Genomic DNA, 24541 nt, shown 5'->3' with positions numbered 1-24541 from the left:
GGTTCCATAGTTATTATACAGCCCAAAGGGTATGCTTGAGTTGGCCCCATTTGGTCGCATACACATGTAATTTCAAGGCGGCTAATTTGAGTAAAACAAATGAAGACGCGATAGACGATTCGCCCACAAGCAGCTCAGCAGTAATGCATGGTGGGGACGAAAGACATGTGTCTCGCATCCCAGGGACTGGACTTATACAAAGTTCAGATCAAGTTGTGATACTAGTAATAATTGGGTAATAAGTGTAAGCTAGTTGACCAACCGGCTTGTTATGTGATATGACTTTTTCAACCTTAATTAAATAAGTCCCTATGTTCGTTTTTTTTTTATTTCACCTAGCTTCAGCTCAATGAAAGTACACTGATGTTTCACTGATGTCAAGTTAAAAGGTATAAAAATTAGAAAGTAAAATGTTTTTATAGTTACCGGATTTAGCTAGTTGCTGTATTTAGAATTAGAAGGGTAAGTTTTCATTTAAAATGTAAATCCGTTGAATTGAATTGAATCATCATTTTTATCTACCTACACATCGTCGATGAAACAGCTGGTTCACTGATGTCAAGTTAAACGGTATTAAGGGTGCACAATAGTCCCCATTGACTTTCTGTACAAACAGAGGGCGGGAAAACGTCATTTTCTTGACTCCAGAGCGAATAGGTGACAAGCAGCAAGGAAATTTTATAAACATATTTTATCAAACAATAAAAGGAGTTGTTTGTATTAAAAGGTTGATAGAGTAATTTCCAGTTACTAAATAGCGCCACCAATTTTATCATTAACAGATACATTTTATATCCGAAAAAGCTATAAAATGCTATAAAGGTGAATCATTTTGTAAAAGAGTGAAAATTAAAGTTGAGAATGACGACTCAAAAGCATCTGTATTCATTAGCATGATATCACAGTTAGCTGTTCAGGCCTAAAATTTAGTTGTACATGATGTTTTGTTTAAAAAACTAATAAATGATCCCATCAAACAACCGTACTTTTGTGATTAAAAGAGATTAATTCACAAAACTAACTTGTTGACAGGGTAACTGTATAATATTGTTCTTTTTACACCCACCAACCCCCAAATAAAAGTATGAGCCCAATTCAATAATGTAATTATAATGGCATTGTAATGTAAATTCTGGCAATGTTGGGTGTATTCTAAACAAATTAGAAATAGTACATACATCAATGTTTTATAAGCATATAGGTGCTTTTAATAATTCAAATGCTGTGTTAAATCGCTGTCGCTCGAAAGTGTTATGTGCATGATATAACGATTTTAACTATGCAGTAGTATACTTTGGTATAACGACATCTTTTTGCAGAAAGTGCAATATATCTTCAAAAATAAATAATTATCATGTAAAAACTTGCTTTTTAAAATTTACGACTTTTTAATTACCGGTGCCATTTTTGTCAAACAAGCACTTTGCGTTAATGTTCCGTTCCAGGTGGTGAATATTAATGATATCATTAAAACCCGCATAATTATTTTCATCTTCTCATTATAAACAAAAGATAGATGAAGTTATTGTTAGTTTCCAGTTGACACTCGCTTGTTAACATTATACAGTATGTTTATAAGAAGCTTAAAAGATAATAAATATGTCTATAATATTTTAAATAACACGCAATTATATAGGATAAAAGCAAATGTTGATTGCACGCAGTCCCACAATAATGTATACAGCAGCCACCACCCAACATTTCAGATTACGACTCGTCTGTAGAATGAGACAGAGAATGAACTTTGTTGTTTTTCACTAGAAGTATATTATACAGTATGTTTATAAGAAGCTTAAAAGATAATAAATATGTCTATAATATTTTAAATAACACGCAATTATATAGGATAAAAGCAAAGGTTGATTCCACGCAGTCCCACAATAATGTATACAGCAGCCACCACCCAACATTTCAGATTACGACTCGTCTGCAGAATAAGATTGAACTCTACTTGCTAACATTATACAGTATCTTTATAAGAAGCTTAAAAGATAATAAATATGTCTATAATATTTTAAATAACACGCAATTATATAGGATAAAAGCAAAGGTTGATTCCACGCAGTCCCACAATAATGTATACAGCAGCCACCACCCAACATTTCAGATTACGACTCGTCTGCAGAATGAGACAGAGAATGAACTTTAAATCAGTCCCCTTAAAAGATAATAAATATGTCTATAATATTTTAAATAACACGCAAATTATATAGGATAAAAGCAAAGGTTGATTCCACGCAGTCCCACAATAATGTATACAGCAGCCACCACCCAACATTTCAGATTACGACTCGTCTGCAGAATGAGACAGAGAATGAACTTTAAATCAGTCCCCTTAAAAGATAATAAATATGTCTATAATATTTTAAATAACACGCAATTATATAGGATAAAAGCAAAGGTTGATTCCACGCAGTCCCACAATAATGTATACAGCAGCCACCACCCAACATTTCAGATTACGACTCGTCTGCAAAGGTTGATTCCACGCAGTCCCACAATAATGTATACAGCAGTCACTACCCAACATTTCAGATTACGACTCGTCTGTAGAATGAGACAGAGAATAAACTTTGTTGTTTTTCATTAGAAGTATATCTCGATGAAACGGAGCAGAGTGCCATTAACTCGCTTGTAAACATACATGTATCTGCAAAAAGACAAAAGTACAATTGACATGATTTATCTCCATCTCTTTCCAGGTAGATCGGTATACTGAGCAGTCCTTTTGTTATTACCATGCATTGAAACATGTTAAATGAAGCTTTTGAATATTTGAAGTAGCTGTCTGACCTTTGTGATGTGATTTACCTTCAACACAATTCCACACACCCAACTACTACTATGATATGGACATTCGTATGAAAAGGGGCCATGTGTCTAATGAGAGCCAGATATAAAAGTACCAGGATCAACTCCTCACAACCCGTGATTGGTTAATGGCTCGTATTAAAAAGGAAGATTGGTCATCTTGTGACTTCATCGGAGAAAAGGAATCGCAAAGTGCCGACAAATGGCGGGTGTCAGATTACGGTATATTTATTTTAGTACTTTAATTGGTATACTATGAAGCTTACTGATATGAGCCAATGAGTGCATCGTCCTGGTAGGCATTTGCGATGCCATCTTCCCAAACCTTTCCATTGTTCTCCCCGAATGCACTAGTAGTGCATAATTCCCGATTAATACTGGGATTGCTTCCGAAATATTCGAACCATTTCTGCTTTATATCTGAAAAAACATAAGATGCCAAAAGCACGCAGAAAGGTAGAATCTATTAATTTTCGATACAACTCGCCGTTTAATTTGAGTTTCTTAACATTAACTTTACAAATACGATATTCAGGGTGTAACAATAAAATTTGTACAATTTTGAAAGTAGAATGACACAAGTATGCCGCTTATTTTTTGGTTTGATATTTATATGTCTAACAAGATAATTTCTTTAGCCATCAGATAAGCTTTGTTCCAATAAATTCGATGGTATACAAGTGCAAATATGCCCAATTATGTAACCGCTTGGGCCACTTTTGTCTAAGTGTTACAAAAGTGACTGAATAGAATTGAACCATGGACCAGTTGGACGGTGCTCTTATGATAGGTAGTTTTAAACAATGGGGTATTCGAAGTAGTAGAAATGATTACATAATAGAATATCTCCTTGAGTTTTTGACAGTCACAACTAAGCACTGACATAGCAACCTCATTTTATTAGAAATTGTGACAACTTCAACCCCAATTCACGTTGGAAGAGCGTATTTTTATGGTTGTGACATTTGGTAGCACATAGAGTCATGCAGCAGAAACCATAAGATTGTTTATAACTCATTTTCCAAGATAATTTGAAAGAAATTTCACGACTTTATTTATAGATTTTAAAGAAATATCATAATATTATTATGTTCATGTTAATTATATTATGAAGAAACACCACTTGTAATTCTTTTGTGTCGGTTCCTTGATGTTTAATGCACGATAAGCATATCTACGCGGTTCAAATTTGATATGCGCAAACATGGCAAAATTGGCCCAACACGTTTTCTGGACGATTGAATTAATCGGACATACCTTTTGAACCCAAGCTAGTAAAGAAACTAAATAAACGTCTTCTTTTAGCCAAGATATTACTGATTGTATTGCATACAACATTTGTGCCATAACTCTTATAGTTTTTTCCTGAGAAGTCAGAATGCAATTGTATAAATTTTATTGTTACACCCTGTACACAATTATATAATGTTATGTGAATATTACTCCTCTTTTCGCCAATCGCCAAGTGTTTCCGGAATGCTGCTAAAATAAGAAAGCTTTTAATGCTCATTTATTGCAAATTCTAGGGAAGCGTGGCTCCCTTTTTTAAGTAGCCGAGTGAGAGGGTTTTCAATGAAATATTTTTTGTGTGAAATTGAAGTATCTTATGCATCCTATGTATAAAAAATATATATATATTACTGCACATCATATATAACGATTCGTGATACCCAATTGTGGCATATTTGATGTCGTTTAAGAGGCAGAGAATTTTATTTCAATTTTATATACGCCAAAATATTTTTTTTAATTGAGCAAGAATAAGGATAGAAAAAACGTTAAAAATTACATTAGACCCCGCCAAAGATTACTGTATGGTAATCTAATCTTTTATTTCCTGAAAAAAATGGAGGTCTAATGTGGAATTTTTATATAAATGATAAAAACATCGAACGTATATACAAGAAAACTAGAAAAATGGCAGGCTCCACTATAGTAATAAACTGACACACATGTATAAACGAGCACGTGTCCGGCGAGTCAAAATCGATATAATGTATTGTCCATGTAGAGGCACATTTATTGTCGGATTTCTGTATGTAGAACACGCAGTTAACAACAATTAATACACATTAATGTTTTTAAGCAAATAAAATTCCAAAATATGGTACGTTTTCTGTCTTTGTCTTGAAGTTGCCATTATATGTTCAAATAAGTTTGAAAATGGATACCAATAAGACACGTGGCCGAGCGGTCTAAGGCGCTAGGCTCATCATAGTGGAGTATCCATGATAGCGGTGCGCCGTAAGTTCGAACCCCACCTCTGCCAAACTTAGTTTTCCTTTTTTTAAATTTCATTTTGGGGAAATGTGGCTGTGAGAATTTATGTATGGCGTGGAGTGGTATGTGTGAATATAGAGAAAGTAAATAAGGCACGTGACTAGATCGACAGCCTCGTCCCCAATTATCTTCTTTTTTTATTTGCTCAAATTAGCTGGACCTTACATTTCAAATTGTCTTGCATATATTTGTAATATATCTTTAAGTAAGTCTATTTTCCCTGATCTATGGAAAAAAGCAAAAGTAACACCAATCTGTAAATCAGGTGACAAAACTGATGTTGGAAATTATAGGCCCATTTCTGTTCTTCCAATTGTTTCCAAAATTATTGAGAGGGCCATTCATGATCAATTGTATATGATTATGACTAATGCAGGTCTTCTCTCTGAAGATCAATCTGGTTTCCGTGCCAACCATTCAACTACCACAACTTTACTTAATGTAGAAGATTTTATACTTAAGAACATGGACAGTGGATTCGCTACTGGTGTTATATTTATTGATTTAAAGAAAGCTTTTGACACGGTCAATCATGAAATACTTCTTAAAAAACTTGAAAAATATGGTGTTCAAGGCAAAGAGGTTCTGTGGTTTAAATCATATTTGTATAAAAGATCTCAAACAGTTAGTGTAAATTCTTCTTTATCTGACTTTGAAAATGTTAATATTGGAATTCCGCAAGGATCAATCCTAGGTCCTTTGTTATTTATTTTTTTTTGTAAATTGTATGCCTAATTCTGTTAACTGTAAAACTATCATGTACGCAGATGACACAAGTTTAATGTGTAAAGGAAAGAATGTTTTGGAATTGCAAGCTAAATTAGAGTCAAGTCTTTGCAGTGTAGCAAATTGGTTTCATGCAAACAAACTTACTTTAAATGTTGATAAGACCAAGTTTATGGTCTTTGGTACCAACCAAATGCTTGAAAAGTTTAATGATATAAATCTAGGATACTTTTATTATTGAACGAGTTCACGAGTTTAAATATCTTGGAGTAAAACTTGATTCTAAACTTTCTTGGTCAGCTCATGTAGATTATTTATGTAAAAATGTTTCTAAAAAAATTGGTGTCATTAGGCGTGTTAAATACTTCCTGCCTCGTCAAACCATTGTTATGTTATCAAATGCACTTGTTATGCCTCAATTTGATTATGGTAGTTCTGTATGGAGTAATTTTTCTTGTGAATCTCAAGCAAGGCTGCAAGTGTTACAAAATCAGCTAGCCGGGACAATTTTATCTGCTGATATTAGAACACCAATAAGTAACTTAATGAGTGCACTACAGTGGATAAAACTAAATGATAGATGGAATAATCAACTTCTTATTTTAGTTTTTAAGTGTTTAAGAAACCTGGGTCCATCTTATCTATCATCTAAATTTGAATTTGTTCATGATAGTCATATGCATATTACCAGGAATCATTCATCAAATTCTCTTGTTGTACCAAAATGTAATTCAAATTCAGGCAAGCGTACATTCCATGCCAGAGCTGTTAATACTTGGAATGAAATTGCACCTCAAATCCGCAAAGAATTAAATAATATGTCTTTGTATCAATTTAAAGCGCGAACAAATACTCCTTCTAAATAATTTGGGATTTCTATTCCCTTATAAATTGTACTTTTTATAAGGACATTTTAGCTTTAGCTTGTATTTTGTATAATCTTTGCCATATGAGTTCAATAGTATTTATTATGTTATTGATTGTCCGGGAGTTGCGTTCCGACCATCATGAGGTCCCTTGACGACTCTCGTGTGACGTCACATCTGCCGTCGTAGCGTCGCGAGTCGGGGGTATGGAGCCGATTCGGGATCGGTCTGTCTGGTGATGTGTCGTGGATGTGGCGTGGTGCCGTGACCATTATGGGTGGCGGGTCCGGTTGGGTAGGGTTATAGTTTGGTACAACTATCTTTTATCATGTTTAAAATTATGTACATTGGCAAATTGGTTTTTAAACATTATTGCTGCAATATTTTGGTTGTTTTTAGATTACTTTTAAGGTGTTGTTTTTAATATACAGTGTCAATTAATTTTATATTGTATTTTTTATGTGTGTGCATTTTCCTTTTTTAGTTGTTAATTGTAAAGCGCAATGGGCATCTGCGATAAATTGCGCTATAGAAATATTGGTTTATTATTATTATTATTATTATTATTATTATTATTATTATTATTATTATTATTGATTTACCATGTGTAAGATGTAAATTTACTATGTATCAATATGTATTACAGTATTTTATAATTGTATGAGGGCCTGCTTGGAAAGCAGTGCTTGACACTGAAGTGGAATTACCCTCAATAAAGAAAGATTTTTATTATTATTATTATTATTATTATTATATTATTGTTGATGAGATTTTAGTATCATATCCTTATGAATGCGGCAGACGGCCAAATCCGGATTCGTCTTTTTGATAAATTCATGTTACGGATGCATGAATTTATTTGAATTAGAGTACAAGGTATCGAGCGATTTAGCTCTAGATGCTGTCATATCAAATCGTGAAAAAACAGTTGATTTGTGGTTACCACACCAGCGACATTCCAAGCGCCCCTGGGAATTGTGGGTATATAGCTATAGCTCCAGTAGCTCTAGGAATTCCACTTCGATGAAATCGGGACATGCACCAATACCTTCGCATGTTTTGCTGTTTACAATAATTTATGCGGGCCAACAATGCAATTCAGACATACTAAAGTATTTGCCTCGTAATTGTGCTGCTTATTACGCTGAAAATGTTCTCACTTTTTACATGGATGCATGGAAGGGGACGAAATTTGACGTTGAGGGAGTCATACTTTTGGATCATGCTCCATTTCTTTGAGTCTTAAACTCTGACAAGTGTAGCTTTTAGTTCCCAAGGTTCCAGCCGGGCGCATACAAAAATTTAGGTTGAGTGCCCCGGAGGGTGTAGGTTTGAAGATAATCCATATCCTAAACCAATAGGGTTACCCCTTTACTATTTCGGCTTGGCCAGCGCCTCGTTAGTTCGTAATAAAATTAAATTAAATTAACAATGTACATGCGCAAGTAGCATTACTGAGCTACCGTAAAAATTCGATAATAAGCATATGTGCCTATTAACGAGTCGCTTGGTTAAGAACGAATTTTTACGGGAGTTTGTTAAACCTGTTCATGACGCAGCGTATAATGAACGTGATCTCTGCAACATTTTCGAATACGCGTTCAAATCACCAGTCATTGACTTTTGTTTTCATGGTCTCGCACGATCGATGTCATCGCAGAGTCCTCGCTAAAGCGTGACCTTGAGCAAAACCAATTAGATATATAACTCATAAGGCCTATTATCATTTGATTTCGGGCTCTTGCCGAAAAACGCCAGAGGGACACTATTTGCCCTACATGAGCAACAAACAAGAATGGCGGATTTACCAAAGCGTTACACACGGGGTAGTTTTGAGTCGACACCTTCGGGTATACTCGCTTTGATTATTTTAAAACTGAAGTGCCGGTAATTCAAATGTTTACCTTCTTTCCCGAATGCAGGTGCTTGTCCATTAACTACATTTATACAATCATCAGTGAAATACTCGTCAAAAATGGCCGAATAATCACCGCTTTCGGTCAATTCTAATACTCTTGCGTTCATTGCATTGATCTCGTCTTCCAGAGAAAGACTGCCTTTGATCGGTGCTGAAAAGAAAAGGCAATGATTCATTCCAATTACACGAGATGATGCCACTTGATACACATGAAAATCCGCAAGCTTTGATGACCACCTGCTTTTGATAAGAAGTTTAAAAAAAAAAGATCGTTCGAAGACACGAGAAGTGAACACCCCATAGCAAATATTCATTGGATACCATATTATTTTTTTTTATTTGCAGCCTATTTTACATACAAGTAGACCTCAAATGACCTCTGGCTCCAGTGTGTGACCTTGAACACCACCATTACATGGAAGTTCCCATAGTACATCAATGGCACAAGTATGATATTAGAGTTGGATTTAAACTGTTTATTAGAGCAGATATTTCATTGTCAGCCTATTTTACAATGTATGACATTTATTACCACCAATACATGCAGCTTTGACCAAAGTTTGGTTGCAGTACATGTATGCTTTGAACTGCTCACTGATACAATGTAATCAAAACTTTAACCAAAACCAATTTGTCACTTACATACACTCACCAATATAAAAACAACCCCTACATCATACGGAATAGTGATTATATAGTCTACTCCTTTAAGATGAGACAAAAATGGGATCCAACGATGATATTATTATCGTATATACAAGATACTTCACAAATACTGAAACTGACATTCAATGATATCAATAGAATTCTTGACCTTAGTACTTGCGCCTCAGTCTCAATTTGTGCTAAATGTATGCTCAAATAATTCCCATTGTTTTTAGCGAATTACAGTATCTAAAGATTTGATCTAAACTGCTGACAAGCATCCACTGAACATGCTTAACATGTTGTTTGTTCGTCTGTTCGTAAAATAGATATGTGTTATGAAAATATAAACATATACCTGTTAATTTTGAACAAGACATTTTGCCATTATCTCTCTGCTTGAGTTCCTCACAATGCTTAGTGCAGCCCATATGTGTTAGTGTGTCCGAAACCACAACACATTCATTACAGAGAGCGATACAATCCACTGATTCGGAGTTTGCAGAGTTGCAAAACAAGGTGAAAATACCAGCAACTAAGACGACTAGATTCATCTTCATCTTGACTTTAGTTGTCACCTGTAATATACATGTAGTGTGATGAATATGTCATTCATTGATTAATGAATTATTTTAAAGTTACTTGGTTGTTATGAACAACACATACACAAAATACAGAAATATAATTAATCCGGTTGCAAACTTATGTTATCAGGTTAGATGGTTTGCCAGTTATAGCACCTAAATATGTGAAATCACTGATTTGTTCTACTAGTTCACCATTTAGCCATCATTCTCATTATTTTGTGGTATGGCTTTTTTCTGCAATAATGATATAACTACCTTTGTTGTCTTTTTGATTTCAGCTCCATGAAAGTGCACTGGTTCATTGATGTCAAAAATATTGTCGACCAGAAAAGAAAATGATTGCATTTATTTTAGAAGATAGCAATCGCTAATCAGTACAAAAAACGGTTATTTAGACGGGTAGGTTTTTATCTAAAATGTAAATCCTTTTAATTACTACAGCTCAATGAAAGTACACAGCTGGCTCACTGATGTAGGTTAGGTTTTCATTTACTATTCAAATCTATTTAATTGAAATGTTTCTTTCCAAATGAGCAATGCATTGCACGTCGACGGTGTTGTCAAACAAAATTCTTTTAGAGAATAGAGAATTTGCAATAACGCATACGAATCTGCAAATCTGCAAATCTGCAAATGCACACAGGCTCCTAAAATGAATTACAAATGTGGCGCCAAATTCTCAAAGTGGCATAAATGAGATTGCTATAAATTCGGCAACGTTGATGGCGCAAAGTTAATGTTTGCATAAGATATTCAGCAACTGAATTGTTTCGAAATCATATGCAATTTTGAGTGAGTGTTAAACGAAGGAGAGGAGTCAGAATGGTTAGGCCAATTAGAGAAGTTCGCTGTTAGTAATTGGTGGAATAGTGGTATGTATCCTCATAGTAATGACCTCTGTCAGCTGCTCTGTCGAAATCTTTTCTAAAGTGGGCTTGACAATTTACACCTTCGTAGGTCTTGTAATCCTTGAGTTATGATGTAAAGAGTGTCGAAACGAAATACCCATTATAAATTAGGCAAATAAGACTAAAACCTTTACGGTCTACATTATTTCGGGACAAGATTTTTGTGATACGAAGAATAGGGCTGTCCATACCCCAATAAAACGTTGAATTTTGTTTTTGTCAACGTTAAGGGGGTCAAATTTGAATTAGTTTCGAAAGTACTGAAAGGGCATTTCGGACTAATTCACCCCAATCCATTGCACGTCGATAGTGTGGTAAAGAAAATTCTTTTAGAGAACAAAGAACTTGCAAAAACGCTTACAAATCTGCAAATGCATACAGGCTCCTAAATATTCCAATGTAGTACAACATTCTCAATGTTGCTTGTATCACAGGGTATCACCTTCATTATATTATCATTGTTTATTCTTTGCTTTTTGTGCCTAGTTCACAGCGCCTTAGTGCAATTTCTTTTTGGTTTTTGGCGCTCCATAATTGTCAGTGATTAAATGCACCTTGCTGCTCTCGCCTTCAATACATTATAATACTGAGCAATATTATTGTTACATAATCATTTCTAATCAAATGAATGTTCTTATACGGTACTGTACTTGGATATATTGGTATTTGGATATAACATTCTGTTCAATTTCCTAAAAAGGCACAAAAGGGATTTCATACATTTGGGTTGAGTGAAGCAGATCTCTGGATTGCCGAAACCAAAATGAATAAGACAAACGGTATTTAAAAGCTAGGACTGCTCCCTTAACGTTGATGTGAGCATCATGTCACAACCACAGCAGTATTTTCTACTTGCCAAAGATGGCGCTTTCCACTTGCACAATTTTTTTTAGACAGGTTGCAAATGCTGAAAACATATGGTGCTTTGAGATTAACACGGGGATAAACATTGAACACCTTTCCTTGACAAATGTTGGCCTTTGAATTTTTTGATAAGTATTTAGTAGCATAATATATGAAATGTTCACTAAACAATATTAGCACTAGATTGATAATGCTTTCTTTCATCATGTTTATGGGGAACAAAGAAAAAATCCAGCGGATTTGCACACGGAACAAGAATAATGGGTAAAAAATTGAAAGATGAAACCCAACGTCTTGAGTTGGGCCTCGAACCCACGCTTAATCACCTTGTTTCTCGGGGTAACATTTATTACTATACCTCATAAATATTTATTAGGTTATCCAGACATCTTATTGGTTAATAACGCCAGCGTCCGTGTACGGTATTTTGACTAGTTCTCGCGCCTGTGCAATTACGCGCACGCGGGGTAGTAAGTCTTCCGTACCTCTACTACCACATGGTGTCGCGACCCCGCGCGTCACCGTTTCTTCAGACGTAGCATTATGCTACACAACGGCGATTCTGCAGATGCGTTTATCGTGAAAATGCTGCAGTTATTTTGCCGAGATTTAGGGAGCACACCACTAAATCAATGCGCCATTTGTGTAACCCTAATGAGTTCCGGTAATTTGAGGTATTTTGGGCTGGTCTTTAGACTAATTAATCAGAAATAGTGGCGAATTATAGCTTAAATAAAAGTTTAAAGCCTATGCATAAATTTGAGTCGCCAAAAAAGTTGTATTTTTATAATTATAGAGAAAATAGGTCCGCGAATTAAATAGGGCGATTATTCAGTGGTGTGCGCCCTTTATACCGATGGATAATAACAAACGGATTTGACGTTTTATGAAACAAAATTTTATTTATGGAGTGTTAAGAATAAAATTGGTCAATTGACTGAACAGAAATCTTCCAATAAAATCAGGTAAGCAAAATATTATGCTTCATTTTACCATGTCATGAGGTATAGTAAAGCAAATACAACATGTTACATTTCGGGCAAGTATTCAAAACTACTGGTCCCTCGGTGTTGATCCAACACATCGGGACCAGTAGTTTTGACTACTTCTCCTCAATCCATGTTTAGTTGTATATAAAACATCTATACCTTGTAATAAGTGTTATGAGTTACCGGTATATAGTTTTAAAAATGGCACGCACCGGGAGAACAATTGCGGTAATATACAGACACAGTAGCCGGTCGTCGCCATGTTTGTTACCAAGGTTGGCAAAACGTTACAACACCATATCACTCACTTATGTTGGGGTGAGACATGGAATTTTTTTTTAAAAAGAGGATACTCAACCTATTTTAACATCATAGCGCATCACCATTATTTGCTGTTAAAAATGACCACAATTCCCCCTTTTTTACCCACTGAGCTGCTATTTTTTCTATAGTTAATCGCTTATTTATTGTTATGCAATAATGATCATCAATGAATTTCTCAATATTTAATGGTCTAGGATACTAGTATATTCATAGCCAAACAATAAAAATACAAATATATACTGCCATGAGATGTTCTGGTTAAAACTATGGGCCCGAGGTGAGATCAATAGTACTATTTTCCTGAGGGGCGCAGCCCCGAAGGAAAATAGTATTAATTGATCTCAACGAGGGACCATAGTTTTAACCAGAACTTCGAATAAAGGCAGTATATATTTGTTTTATATACTTCATTAATATGTTCTTTGTTCATTGATTGGTTAAAAGAAAATGTTGACTCTCCAGCTTCTATCCTGAGTGAACAGCACGACCAATTTAAGCACAACCTATATTTTGCCCTTCAAAAAATCGAATAGGCTAAAATCGGGCTAACCAATTACAGCAGCGAGAAATCACGCTATGGCAGTTTCGCGTGCGTGAACTGTTCCGTCGCATCAAATGCGCGCACGCGGAAGGCATGGTCAAAAGTACTATTTACGGCTTGGAGGTACTATTTACGGCTCATCCGGGACATTAAAAATACTATTTACGGCTTAGAGGTACTATTTACGGATAGGAGTACTGATGGTAGAACTATTTTTGATCACGTGACACACTTTTAACCAATCAATGAACAAGAATATATTAATGAAGTATATAACTTCAAATATAATTATCATGTAAAAAAATCACCCTTTAAAATTTACCACTTTTTAAATTACCGGAGCCACGTTTTGTCATACAAGCAATTTGTGTTAATCTTCTAGGCGGTGAATATCTTTACAATTATAATCATCTTCTCATTATCAACAAAAAGTAGATAAAATGTTAGTTTTCACTTGACACTCGCTTACTATTATTATATTTTTTGTTCATTATCATTCCTACATTTATAAGAAGTTTAAAAGTTATGTCTATAATAATTTAAAGAACACAAAAGATCACGGGCTTAAAGCAGAGGTTGATTCCACGCAGTCCCTCAATTAATGTATACAGCAGCCATCACCCAAAATTTCAGATTACGACTCGTCTGCAGAATGAGACAGAGAATGAACTTTGTTGTTTTTAATTACCAATATATCTCGATGTAACGGAGCAGAGTCCCATTGACTCGCTTGTAAACATGCATATATCTGCAAAAAGACAAAAGCACAATTTACGTGATTTATCTCCATCTCTTTCCAGGTAGATCGGTATACTGATCAGTCCTTTTGTTATTCATTAAAACATGTTAAATGAGGCTTTTCAATATTAAAGTAGCTGTCTTTGCGATGAAATTTACCTTCAACACCATTCCACCCCACCCCACTACTACTGCGATAATGGGCATTCGTTAATATGCCCTCTTCTTTTAGGATAAAAAAAAGGGCTATACGTCTTATGTGAGCCAGAAATAAAAGTACTAGGATCAACTCCCCACAACAATTTATTGGTTAATAGCTCGTAAAAGGGTGATCATCTTTTGCCGTCATCGGTGAAAAGAAATCGCAACGTGGCGAAAAAAATGGCGGGTGTCAGATTACGGTATATTTATTTTAGTACTTTAATTGGCATACTATGAAGCTTACCGTTCTGAGCCAATGAGTGTATCGTCCTGGTAGAGATTTGCGATACCATCTTCCCAAACCATTCCAGTATTCTCACCGAATGCAGTAGTGGTGAATGATTCCCGATTAATACTGGGATTGCTTCCGAAATATTCGAACCATTCCTGCTTTGTATCTGGAAAAACATAGGATGCCAAAAGCACGCAGAAAGTTAGAATCTATTACGTTTCGATATAATTCGACGTTTAATTCTACTTTCTTAAAGGAAACAGCCGGACGATTTTTTTAAAGGACATATTGTAGTACTTGCCTCTTGAATAAATTCATCATGTTTTTAGGCGCTAGCGCCCTAAAAGTAACACATTTTAATGTATAGTACCATTGTTTCAAAAAAATTTATACTTTTCAAATTTTTCCGCTCTTTTTCTTTACTATTTCTTTTTGTCGCCCCCATCGTTTTAGCCGCCCCTGTTTTTTTTTCCCATTCGTCTTCCGCCGCCCCTTCGTTTTGGCCGCCTTCTGCTTTTACCCCGGGGGGCTGGCGCCCCAAAGCCCCCCCCCAAATACGCGCATGCTTAGGTTGTACTGGCCCTCGTCTCGGTTCATTGTTGCTCCTTGCTTTCTGATGGTGATGGCCTCCTTTATCCATCTTGTGTATTTGTCACTCTCTTTGCCGACAATCCTTGCCTCCTCCCAATTGATGATATGATTATTGTCCACAACATTGTCAGTTATCACAGATTTATGGATGGTAGATTGCGAAGCTTTCCTGTTGGTTCTGGTGCGGATATCGGTAGCGCATACTGCAGTTACTGTCCGTTTTCCTATACACAATACACAGTGCTCTCACCATTGACGCGTGACCTCTACAAATGATGTATGTTGGAAGAATGGGCACTTGACTAGTTAACATCACTGTGTGAAAAATAACCAGCCAATATTTAATTTATTCTCCAAACTTCTAGCAAATATATTTCTCTAACATGACCTAAAATTACAGCTAGGTTAGATGTTCAGAAGGGGTCGCACTTTCGTAGAATATGAGTGAGGGCAAAGCATAGCTAGCTCATAGCTAGCCAACTCCCCGTGTTAATTGAATGGAGATTTGACCGAAAATATTGAGCTATATTGGTAACGGACCGCTCCGTTCTGAAGGATGCCACAAAAAAACGGTACAAGCTACATTTAAATTATTCTATGAAATTCTAGAAAATATAGTTTTGTAACATGTCCTAAATTTTTAGCTAATTTAGGTGTTTGGAGAGGGTCGCACTTTTGTGTTTTAGGAAGGATATGTAAACGACAAATAACACCAAAAATATGAAGAAATTATTTCCAAGTCAACAATCATTATGTTGCTCATTTTCAAGAATGCTGGTTAACAAAAAGCAGGTCATTGTCTCATTTCGTGAACAAAGGTCCACATACCATTGTGTCCTTCCGTTTCCTTTATAATCGGTTACCCAACTGAAGCTATAATACCAGCTTTATTGCGATATCGCACATGCAAAACAGACACATGTGCACAACCAGAGAAGATCCGATTTAATCAGTTGAGCTGTTTCAATGAGTGTTATCTTGGTTTTATAGCTTTTAATGGGGTTTAAGTCCTGCAAAGGTCGAGATGAATTCTACTGTAGACATGACTGCATCATGGACTTTCTCTACCTCACTTCTATGTTCATCTAAGCGCTCCCCGAATGTTCTACCAGTTTCATCTATGTATGTGAGATCACAGTTTTTGCATGGGATTGAGTAAATGACACCCGTAGAATTTTGCGGCTCGCGTTTATCTTTCGGATGGACAAGAAGAGTGCGTAACATGGATGTTATCAGATTTCATGACTCTAGCAACACGCTCGGACACCCCTTCAACATACGGTAACGTCACCAATCCCCTGGATTTTTCACTGTCGTCTTTAGACTTCTTTCCTTTTTGCTTAGGAGCCCGGGGGGGCACTTCCATGACAGATATGCATCATGTGCCTCGGATAGACCCCCTTTTCAAACCGGCTTGTACCCAATGACCCCCTTTTTGTGTTATGGTCCTACCTATTACCCAATGACCCCCTTTAAAAAAATTCATGTACTCAATGACCCCCTTTTTCTATTTCCTGCTATACCCAATGACCCCCTTTTAATTCCCAAATTTTGGTGGTATTTGTGTTCTCCTCCAGAAATAATGAGATTTTTCTCATTTCCAAGGTGGCCAAGTTGTTTTTACGCATTTGGCACTTATTTATGTGTACTTAATGATGCTCTTTTGGCAATCCTGTACTCAATGACTCCCATTTTACTTTTTGTTACCCCAATGACCATCCTTTTTTCAAAGTTTCATACCGAATGACCCTATTTTTATTCAGGGTGTGTACTGAATGACCCCATATTTTTGTAATTGAATACATGAATACAAAAGCCACCTAAGTCCATGCGAAGTTATTTTGAGAGAAAAACCTGTGTATCATTTTAATTCCTTCAGTTATATTTACCTGGTCAATATGGTAAGTTTTACCTGCAAATGAGTGGATTAACCTGTATTAGGTATGACGATTAGCATTTCAGGGACTTCGTGGGGTTCATTTTAAATTTTGGACTTGGGTGGTTTTTTGAATCATATACAAAGACAACAATGTTAGAATGAGATTACCACTAGTAAGATAATACAAAATAAAGCACACAGGTATGTATAATGTTGATAAGCATTCTGCCATGTAATATAAACCACACACTTTCCTTTATTAAACCCATTTTTTGTTCAAAAGTCATTCTATAGCAATGAATGTGTTACAAGTGGACTTTTATACATACTGGATTTCAATCAATGTGTTACAAGACTCAAATCATGGAATTGGGTGATTCTTTCATACATGCTATTTTTCACATGCCCAATAGACACAGAGGATGAATTTGAGTTGTTCTTTCATGCATATGACAGGCCTATGCATAGCAACAATTTCCCATGCTTAACTCAATTTGGCCAAAGTATGGACTTAGGTGGCTTTTGTATTCATATATTCAATTGTACATATGACCTGAATGCCCCATACTTTTAACATGGCCGAGGCACATCCCTGCCATTTCAGATAGGGAGTGCCCCCCCGGGCTTAGGAGTAGCCATTTTGCTCTTGACTTTTCCCACACATCAGTCCGGGTATCCACACTGTATCAAAGCACCTTTAATTATCTTCTCCTCCTCCTCTTTGTCCTGATCTTCTTTCCTATCTAACAGTGTGCGAACTACCCCAAGTTTTTGATGTAGGGGATGGTGCGATTCGAAGTTCAGGTACTGGTTTGTGTACGTGTGGGTGGCTTTGCGATAAACTAAAAGCTTCACGGACCCATCATCGCGGCGAACAATTAGAGTATATAAGAATGGTATCTTTCCGTCGACTTCTTTCTCGAAAGTGAATTTGATGGACTGTGTTTCATCGACTTGGTTAAGATGGTCAGTAAGCGGTATAACTGCGTCTTTGGCTACTACTTCCAGAATGTCGTCGATGTATCTTTTCCATAGCTTGGGCTTGCATTCAATTGGGACGGTCATGATGGCTGAATCCTCTAAGTATTCCATAAAGATGTTGGCGGCTAATAGGGACACGGGGCTACCCATAACATGGCGATATTGGTCCGATGGTGGCCCAATATATGTTCAATAATGGCCCAATATCATTTGCTCATTGGCCCAAGATTGGTCCAAGATTGGGCTTGGGCCAAATATTGGGCCTATATTGGACCAATTTAGGCTGCCACTGTGATGCCAATATGAAGATTACCGATGGTAAGCCACGATTGGCCCAATATGGGCAGCAAATTAATGCCGATGCCAAGATTGGCGTTCGAAAACCAACATTGGACCAATATATGCATGTTATCTGATAGCCGCTCCGAATCGCTGTCTAAAAAATTTTGCCGCGAAAGGTGAAGTAAGTCGTGGACAAAATGAAATCCAAAAGCTCAACTACATCATCCGCAGTTAGATTGAAACCTTGCGATTGGTTGTAGTCTTTAAGCCAGCATTCTTTACTAATTCTGTCTTTCACTATGTCTAATACTTTGCTGATGGGAGTGCAAGTAAAAAGCGAGACTACGTCGTGGGAATTAAGTAAATGTCCCCTTCATCAATGAGAATATCTACAAGCTCTTCTACAAGGTGCGTTGAGTTCTTAACATGATGCACAGTATTCCCTACCATAGGACCTAGGATATCCGCTGGCCATCTCGATGTAGCATAACCTATTGTTGATGTGTAGTCCACTATGGGTCTGAGGGGTGCATTAGGTTTGTGGATTTTATTTTTGCTGAGTAATGTGCGACCACCTCAGGTGATATCACCTGAGGGGATATCACCTGCTGTGGAAAGTTATATGAGCATATCCATGTCTGCATATAGCTATATAATATATACGCAAGAAACACACTGAACTTCCAAGCTAGTACCGAGGTAGATATGTAGAGGTATTCTTTGGGCGTAATCTCTTTGATTATTATAAATCTGAAATCTCTAATTTAAATATTTACCTTCCTTCCCAAATCTAGGTGCTTGTCCATTAACTACATTTATACAATCGTCAACGAATAAGTCTTCAATAATGGTCGAATAATCACCGTTTTTGATCATTTCTGATAGTCTGACGTGATTTGCATCAATCTCATCTTCAAGGGAGAGAATGCCTTTATTCGGTGCTAAAAAGAAAAGGCAATGGGTCATTCAAATTGATGCCAAATGTATACTTAAAGATCCGTAACCTCAAGATAATTATTTAAAAAAGATACGTTACAAAAGCCGAAAATGGCATTCAATGATTTCAATGATATTATTTTTTGTTGTTTTTGTTTTTGTTTTTAATCTTAAACAAATGCGTTTTAATTCTCATTTATTCTCATATTTTTGCGTTTTCAAAGTGATATATCCCTTGGAGAAAATCCTCTTACCTAGTAATCATGATGACAGCAGCAGATGTACATGTATTACTTACTCTCTTTGGGAATGAACCTTTTAATCTTACCACTAGACCGTGCGGGCAAGTTACAAAATAATAATGATGCTTATTATCAGTACTCATCATGTTTAGAATGCCTACATTAAATTCTAAGGTCGGCAATACCAAATGAATAGCCAAAACATCACATTATACATTAAAAATAATCGAAAAGCTCTTACAAATGAAGAGCTTATTTCCAAACCTTGTTAAGTCCTATTCGTCGGATTACACACAAGTTAATAATAGGCTTTGGCCTACATGTAATTTTTATATGACTCTTGTAAATTGCCGACGATCATGGTCTTGCCAATACAGTAAATTATATCCGACAAAAATTATGATGATTGGGGGTGTCACAACCCCATACCCCGCCCCTCTAGTAGCGGCCCTGAGTGTATACAATACTTAGTACTATTGAGCACAGCTTGGTGGCTTTTACTAATGCTTAGTCGAAGAAAAAAGTGTTTCACATAGGCCTAAACGTTGAATCTCGAACTATTTTGAGCGTCGTATTTTACTTCGCGATGCAAGGGGTTTTGTGCAAAGATTGTTTTATCACATTTTGTATGTTTTTAATAAATTCTTTTAAGACTAGTTTGAGAAAAAATGTGGTTAGTTCTGTGTTACAGATACTGTGTTTTGTGTCAAAATGCGTTTAGTCCATGCCAGAAATTGCGTTTTGCGTCTCCAGATTTATACTTAACTTGTTTTCATAGTCCTATATATATATCAACTTCACTTCACGGTAATTTTATAGAAAATCTAATTATTTTTCATTGCCATGAATAATTTTCTTCAAAGTGAATCTTGTGAATTTAACACGGTTTGGAAATAAGCTCTTCAAATATAAAACAATAACAAAAGTGGTCCAATACATTTTGTTCGCAATTGGTGGAACTTGACATCACTGCCGAAAGTATATTGTAGGCAACAACCCACTGAATCGGCATGGGTGTTGCATGTTGGCTTGTTTGGTTTTCATATTGCTTTTGCCTCGATTAAGGAATATCTGATTGGAGAGGTAAAGGTGAATAGAACCTAAATATAAAAACAGTTACCTCTTAATTTTGAACACGACATTTTGCCATTATCATTCTGCTTGTGTTCCTCACAATGCTTAGTGCAGCCCATATGGGTTAGTGTGTCCGAGACCTCAACGCATTCATTACAGAGAGCGATACAGTCCACCGATTCGGAGTTTGCAGAGTTGCAAAATATGATGAAAATACCAGCAACTAAGACGACTAGGTTCATCTTCATCTTGGCCGCGTTATTACCTGTAATATGGTGTCATGAATGTGACATTCATGGATTAATGATTCCTTTTAAAACAACCCCTTTAAAGTTACTTGGTTGTTGTGAATTCTGCAACGAATACAGAAACTGATACTTGGTATCCAGGTTTTACTCGGATATTTGCGCCCGGAGCCGGCGAAAAATGTTTAATTCAGACTAATCTAGCCCCAAATGAAGGCAAATTGTGCAATTTTTCCCTATTTTGGACGAAATGAGGGATATTCGGGCCAAAAAGGGGCCCCAAAAATTCTTGGGGCCCTGGGCCCGGGCCCATCTGACCCAATGATAAATCTGGCCCTGGAGATAAAAAAACTATGTCTGGTTATTTTAAGGTTAGCAACAACTTTAAACTGTTGCGATTTGGTAGTTCACAGCATCTTGTGAATGGCAGTGAGCTTTGGCAAAAATTGCATTGCTCAATTCATAGCGAGCTTGTCGAAGAATTCAAATATCACAGATATACTTTTGCAGGTCATGTGATTCTTGAGTTATGTTGTAAGGATCGTGAGGACGAGAAGTTGCATGTCAACAACGCCTTAGCGAAATGTGGATACCCCAAATGGGCTCTCGATAACGCTACACAACCAAAACTCACAAAACGAGCGACGTGGGCGAAAAACACCCATATAAAGGCCACGTAGTACTGCTCCCCTACATCAAAGGCACCTCTGAAGCTATAAGAAGGCCCTTGAGCAATTACGGGTGTTAGCGTGTTCTTGAAACCAACCCGCACAGAATGGCAAATCCTTGTGTCATCCAAGGATAAGACAGACAAGAAGGACATTACAGGTCTGTATACTACATCCCGTGCCAGGGCAAAACTGTAACTGGGCAGTACATGTACAAAGAAGAGAAGCCTATATTTAGCCCTAGAACTCTGGCCATAGTATCCGTTTTTACTTCCACTAGGGCCAGAGGCACTTACATTGAAAAAATTGTTGGAGATGGTTGAACGCAACAGAACAAATAAGTGATGAAAATTGACCTTTTCATTGTGTTCGTGGGTCACCGCAAGAGCTGTAAAATTCCATTTGAAAAAACATATTTTTCATATTTATGCACACTTTCCCTACCTATTTAAATGAACCTCAATATTGACCATCATATTGTACCCATTTGTGTTACCTTCAATTCGACGATCCCTGTTGATTTGCCGTAAAAAAGGTTGCATTTACTTGTTCGGTTCTTCCGTTATTTACATCATTGGCATCATTTGACCTCTTGACCTGACGCGCCGAAGGCGCTGTGACTTTTTCCATTTGCAACAATCTTGAAGACCGAATTGAAAAGACTAGTTTGCGTATGACGTCCTGTCAACCAGACCAAAAATGCCGTACTGCGCAGGTCAGTAACCCAATCACGTCGCGCCTTTGCCCTGACGTCAGACGCAAACTAGTCTTTTTAATTCGGTCTTCAATTATACCATCATGCAACCGCATCTGACCTCGCCACATCCCGGGGTCGTCATGTCCATTTTACTTGTGGGGTGGATAAATGACGGAGTAGTGGACTAGGAATAGTAAATTAACATGAAACGTAAAACACCTGTATAAAACGAGAATAACTCACGCATGACCGACCGGACGGCCGCCCGTTGGAATAAAAAATACACGCTGGATTGTCTTGGAACTCCAAATGCTTTAGTTACAAACAGAGATTGCGCTAGTAAAAAATGCATTTCAGCCCCTGCCAAAGTTCATTTTCGGACTCCCCCGTAAAGTAGAATAGTCCAGATTATCGTAACCTTTGACATTGCCAATATCACACAAATGTCGTCTATTTCAAGCCGAAAAGATGTATGCGCAAGTTTCTGAAGAATATTGGTAAGTTTAAAGGCCAGATATCAGGCTAACGAATATGATCTGCATATATAGAAAGATCCGATCGTTGTCCGAACGTCAAAATTTGATAAATGTCAATGCTACAATTCCAAGCACGTGAAAGTCGTTGGGTCATTTCTCAACACAATACCTGTCAGAGGATAATTTACATAGGCACAAAAGACCGTGTTCAACGTAGCGTTACTCAGCCAAACATGGCAGAGTAGGTCCCGGATGGTCGTACATGTTCCTATCTCCACAACGTTATACCTTTCCAACAAGGAAAGAGATACAAAAGGCGAACGTCTACCTATATTGGTGAAACTGAGCGCTCTTTGAAAACACGGTTTTATAAACATAGGAGGCCTACTAGTAGTACATCATCAGATGTCTCAAACCACATTCACATCGAATCTCCTGGACTTAGACAGTTCACATAATCGACAGGGATATTAGGTGGTTCAATGTGGAGTCAAAGAAGCTGTTCACATCAAAGCCAAACAACCATTTCCCAGCAAGAACTGGGTCGGTTCAAACTTCATGGATTCTACGGGTCTGTTTATATTATAGCAGGTCAAAGGTCAAAAAGATCACGACCTGATATACTCACTCACTCGCTGATGAATACCATTTGAAAATTCCAAGGTAGGAATTATTTCCTTATGTTTGGATCAAAAGTTTAACTTGATCAAAATCATCATAATTTTCTTATTGACTTACTAACTGCTTTACAGTGTCGGTCGCGATACCTACCTGATTTTGACAATTTGGTTGCGACTACTACAATGCTGTAAAACGATATGCAAACGTTATATGTGGTTGCCACGGATCAAGCAGCTGCGCATTTCAAATAGTAATTAATTCAAAAAGTATATCAACCCCGTCCCAAAGGTAAAATGATAATTACCTAACATAAATAATGTAAATAGTTTGATCACGCGTTGTCGATCTTGACATCACTGCCGATCGTTCATATTGGTTTTCATTGTTGATTTGCGTGGATTAACTTCTCGCTAACGGGTGATTAAATGACTATAATAATTGTGTTAAATAAAGATAATGATCAACATTAACGCAATCAAGGTCGTTGGATTGCATTGACCTACGTTCAAAGGATAAATAGAAGAAACATACCGACCGAAGGCGGTTATACTAGTAATGGAAATACAATAGATTACGTAACGCATTGTTCCTTCGCCGCCGAATTGATATGCCGACAGGCTATTCGTAAATATGGTATTATTGTTTCGAAGAATAGAGGTTCTGCCATTAAGCTGGTAACTAAACGCTTTACACAGTAGGCGAGCATCAAAAATTACCACAACATAGTTATGTGTAAGCGCACATGAGAAAGTGGTTCCATAGTTATTATACAGCCCAAAGGTTATGCTTGAGTTGGCCCCATTTGGTCGCATACACATGTAATTTCAAGGCGGCTAATTTGAGTAAAACAAATGAAGACGCGATAGACGATTCGCCCACAAGCAGCTCAGCAGTAATGCATGGTGGGGACGAAAGACATGTGTCTCGCATCCCAGGGACTGGACTTATACAAAGTTCAGATCAAGTTGTGATACTAGTAATAATTGGGTAATAAGTGTAAGCTAGTTGACCAACCGGCTTGTTATGTGATATGACTTTTTTCAACCTTAAGTAAATAAGTCCCTATGTTCGTTTTTTTTATATTTCACCTAGCTTCAGCTCAATGAAAGTACACTGATGTTTCACTGATGTCAAGTTAAAAGGTATAAAAATTAGAAAGTAAAATGTTTTTATAGTTACCGGATTTAGCTAGTTGCTGTATTTAGAATTAGAAGGGTAA

The 24541-nt window shown here is 36.8% G+C and overlaps 2 protein-coding genes across 2 annotated transcripts; both read right to left on the bottom strand.

Annotated features, from left to right (window-relative positions):
• Nucleotides 1-2340: 2340 nt before the first annotated feature.
• LOC140151319 (uncharacterized) lies at nucleotides 2341-10213 on the bottom strand. Its single transcript, XM_072173617.1, has 5 exons — nucleotides 10089-10213; nucleotides 9605-9824; nucleotides 8588-8752; nucleotides 3078-3231; nucleotides 2341-2650 (listed from the first exon to the last, which is right to left on the bottom strand). Exons 1-5 carry the CDS (start codon nucleotides 10176-10178, stop codon nucleotides 2587-2589), a joined length of 693 nt encoding a protein of 230 aa, XP_072029718.1. The 5' UTR covers nucleotides 10179-10213; the 3' UTR covers nucleotides 2341-2586.
• Nucleotides 10214-13147: 2934 nt separating this feature from the next.
• Nucleotides 13148-23504, bottom strand: LOC140151322 (uncharacterized). The gene is made up of 5 exons (XM_072173623.1): nucleotides 23440-23504; nucleotides 20662-20880; nucleotides 19140-19304; nucleotides 14643-14796; nucleotides 13148-14207 (listed from the first exon to the last, which is right to left on the bottom strand). Exons 2-5 carry the CDS (start codon nucleotides 20861-20863, stop codon nucleotides 14144-14146), a joined length of 585 nt encoding a protein of 194 aa, XP_072029724.1. The 5' UTR covers nucleotides 20864-20880; nucleotides 23440-23504; the 3' UTR covers nucleotides 13148-14143.
• Between the last annotated feature and the right edge of the window lie 1037 nt (nucleotides 23505-24541).

This window comes from Amphiura filiformis, chromosome 4, assembly GCF_039555335.1.
Source record: "Amphiura filiformis chromosome 4, Afil_fr2py, whole genome shotgun sequence".
Lineage (NCBI taxonomy): Eukaryota > Metazoa > Echinodermata > Ophiuroidea > Amphilepidida > Amphiuridae > Amphiura > Amphiura filiformis.
This window is presented reverse-complemented; position numbering and strand designations above follow the sequence as displayed.

Excerpts from the sequence above, each read along its gene's own strand:
- LOC140151322 (XM_072173623.1), bottom strand. The coding sequence starts at position 20,863 with ATGAAGATGAACCTAGTCGTCTTAGTTGCTGGTATTTTCATCATATTT. Across the intron at positions 19,305-20,661 it reads GTCGTGTTCAAAATTAAGAG|CACCGAATAAAGGCATTCTC; the intron begins GTAACTGTTTTT and ends TTTTCTTTTTAG. Across the intron at positions 14,797-19,139 it reads ACCTAGATTTGGGAAGGAAG|ATACAAAGCAGGAATGGTTC; the intron begins GTAAATATTTAA and ends ATGTTTTTCCAG.
- LOC140151319 (XM_072173617.1), bottom strand. The coding sequence starts at position 10,178 with ATGCAATCATTTTCTTTTCTGGTCGACAATATTTTTGACATCAATGAA. Across the intron at positions 8,753-9,604 it reads GTCTTGTTCAAAATTAACAG|CACCGATCAAAGGCAGTCTT; the intron begins GTATATGTTTAT and ends TTTTCTTTTCAG. Across the intron at positions 2,651-3,077 it reads GCACTCATTGGCTCATATCA|ATACATGTATGTTTACAAGC; the intron begins GTAAGCTTCATA and ends GTCTTTTTGCAG.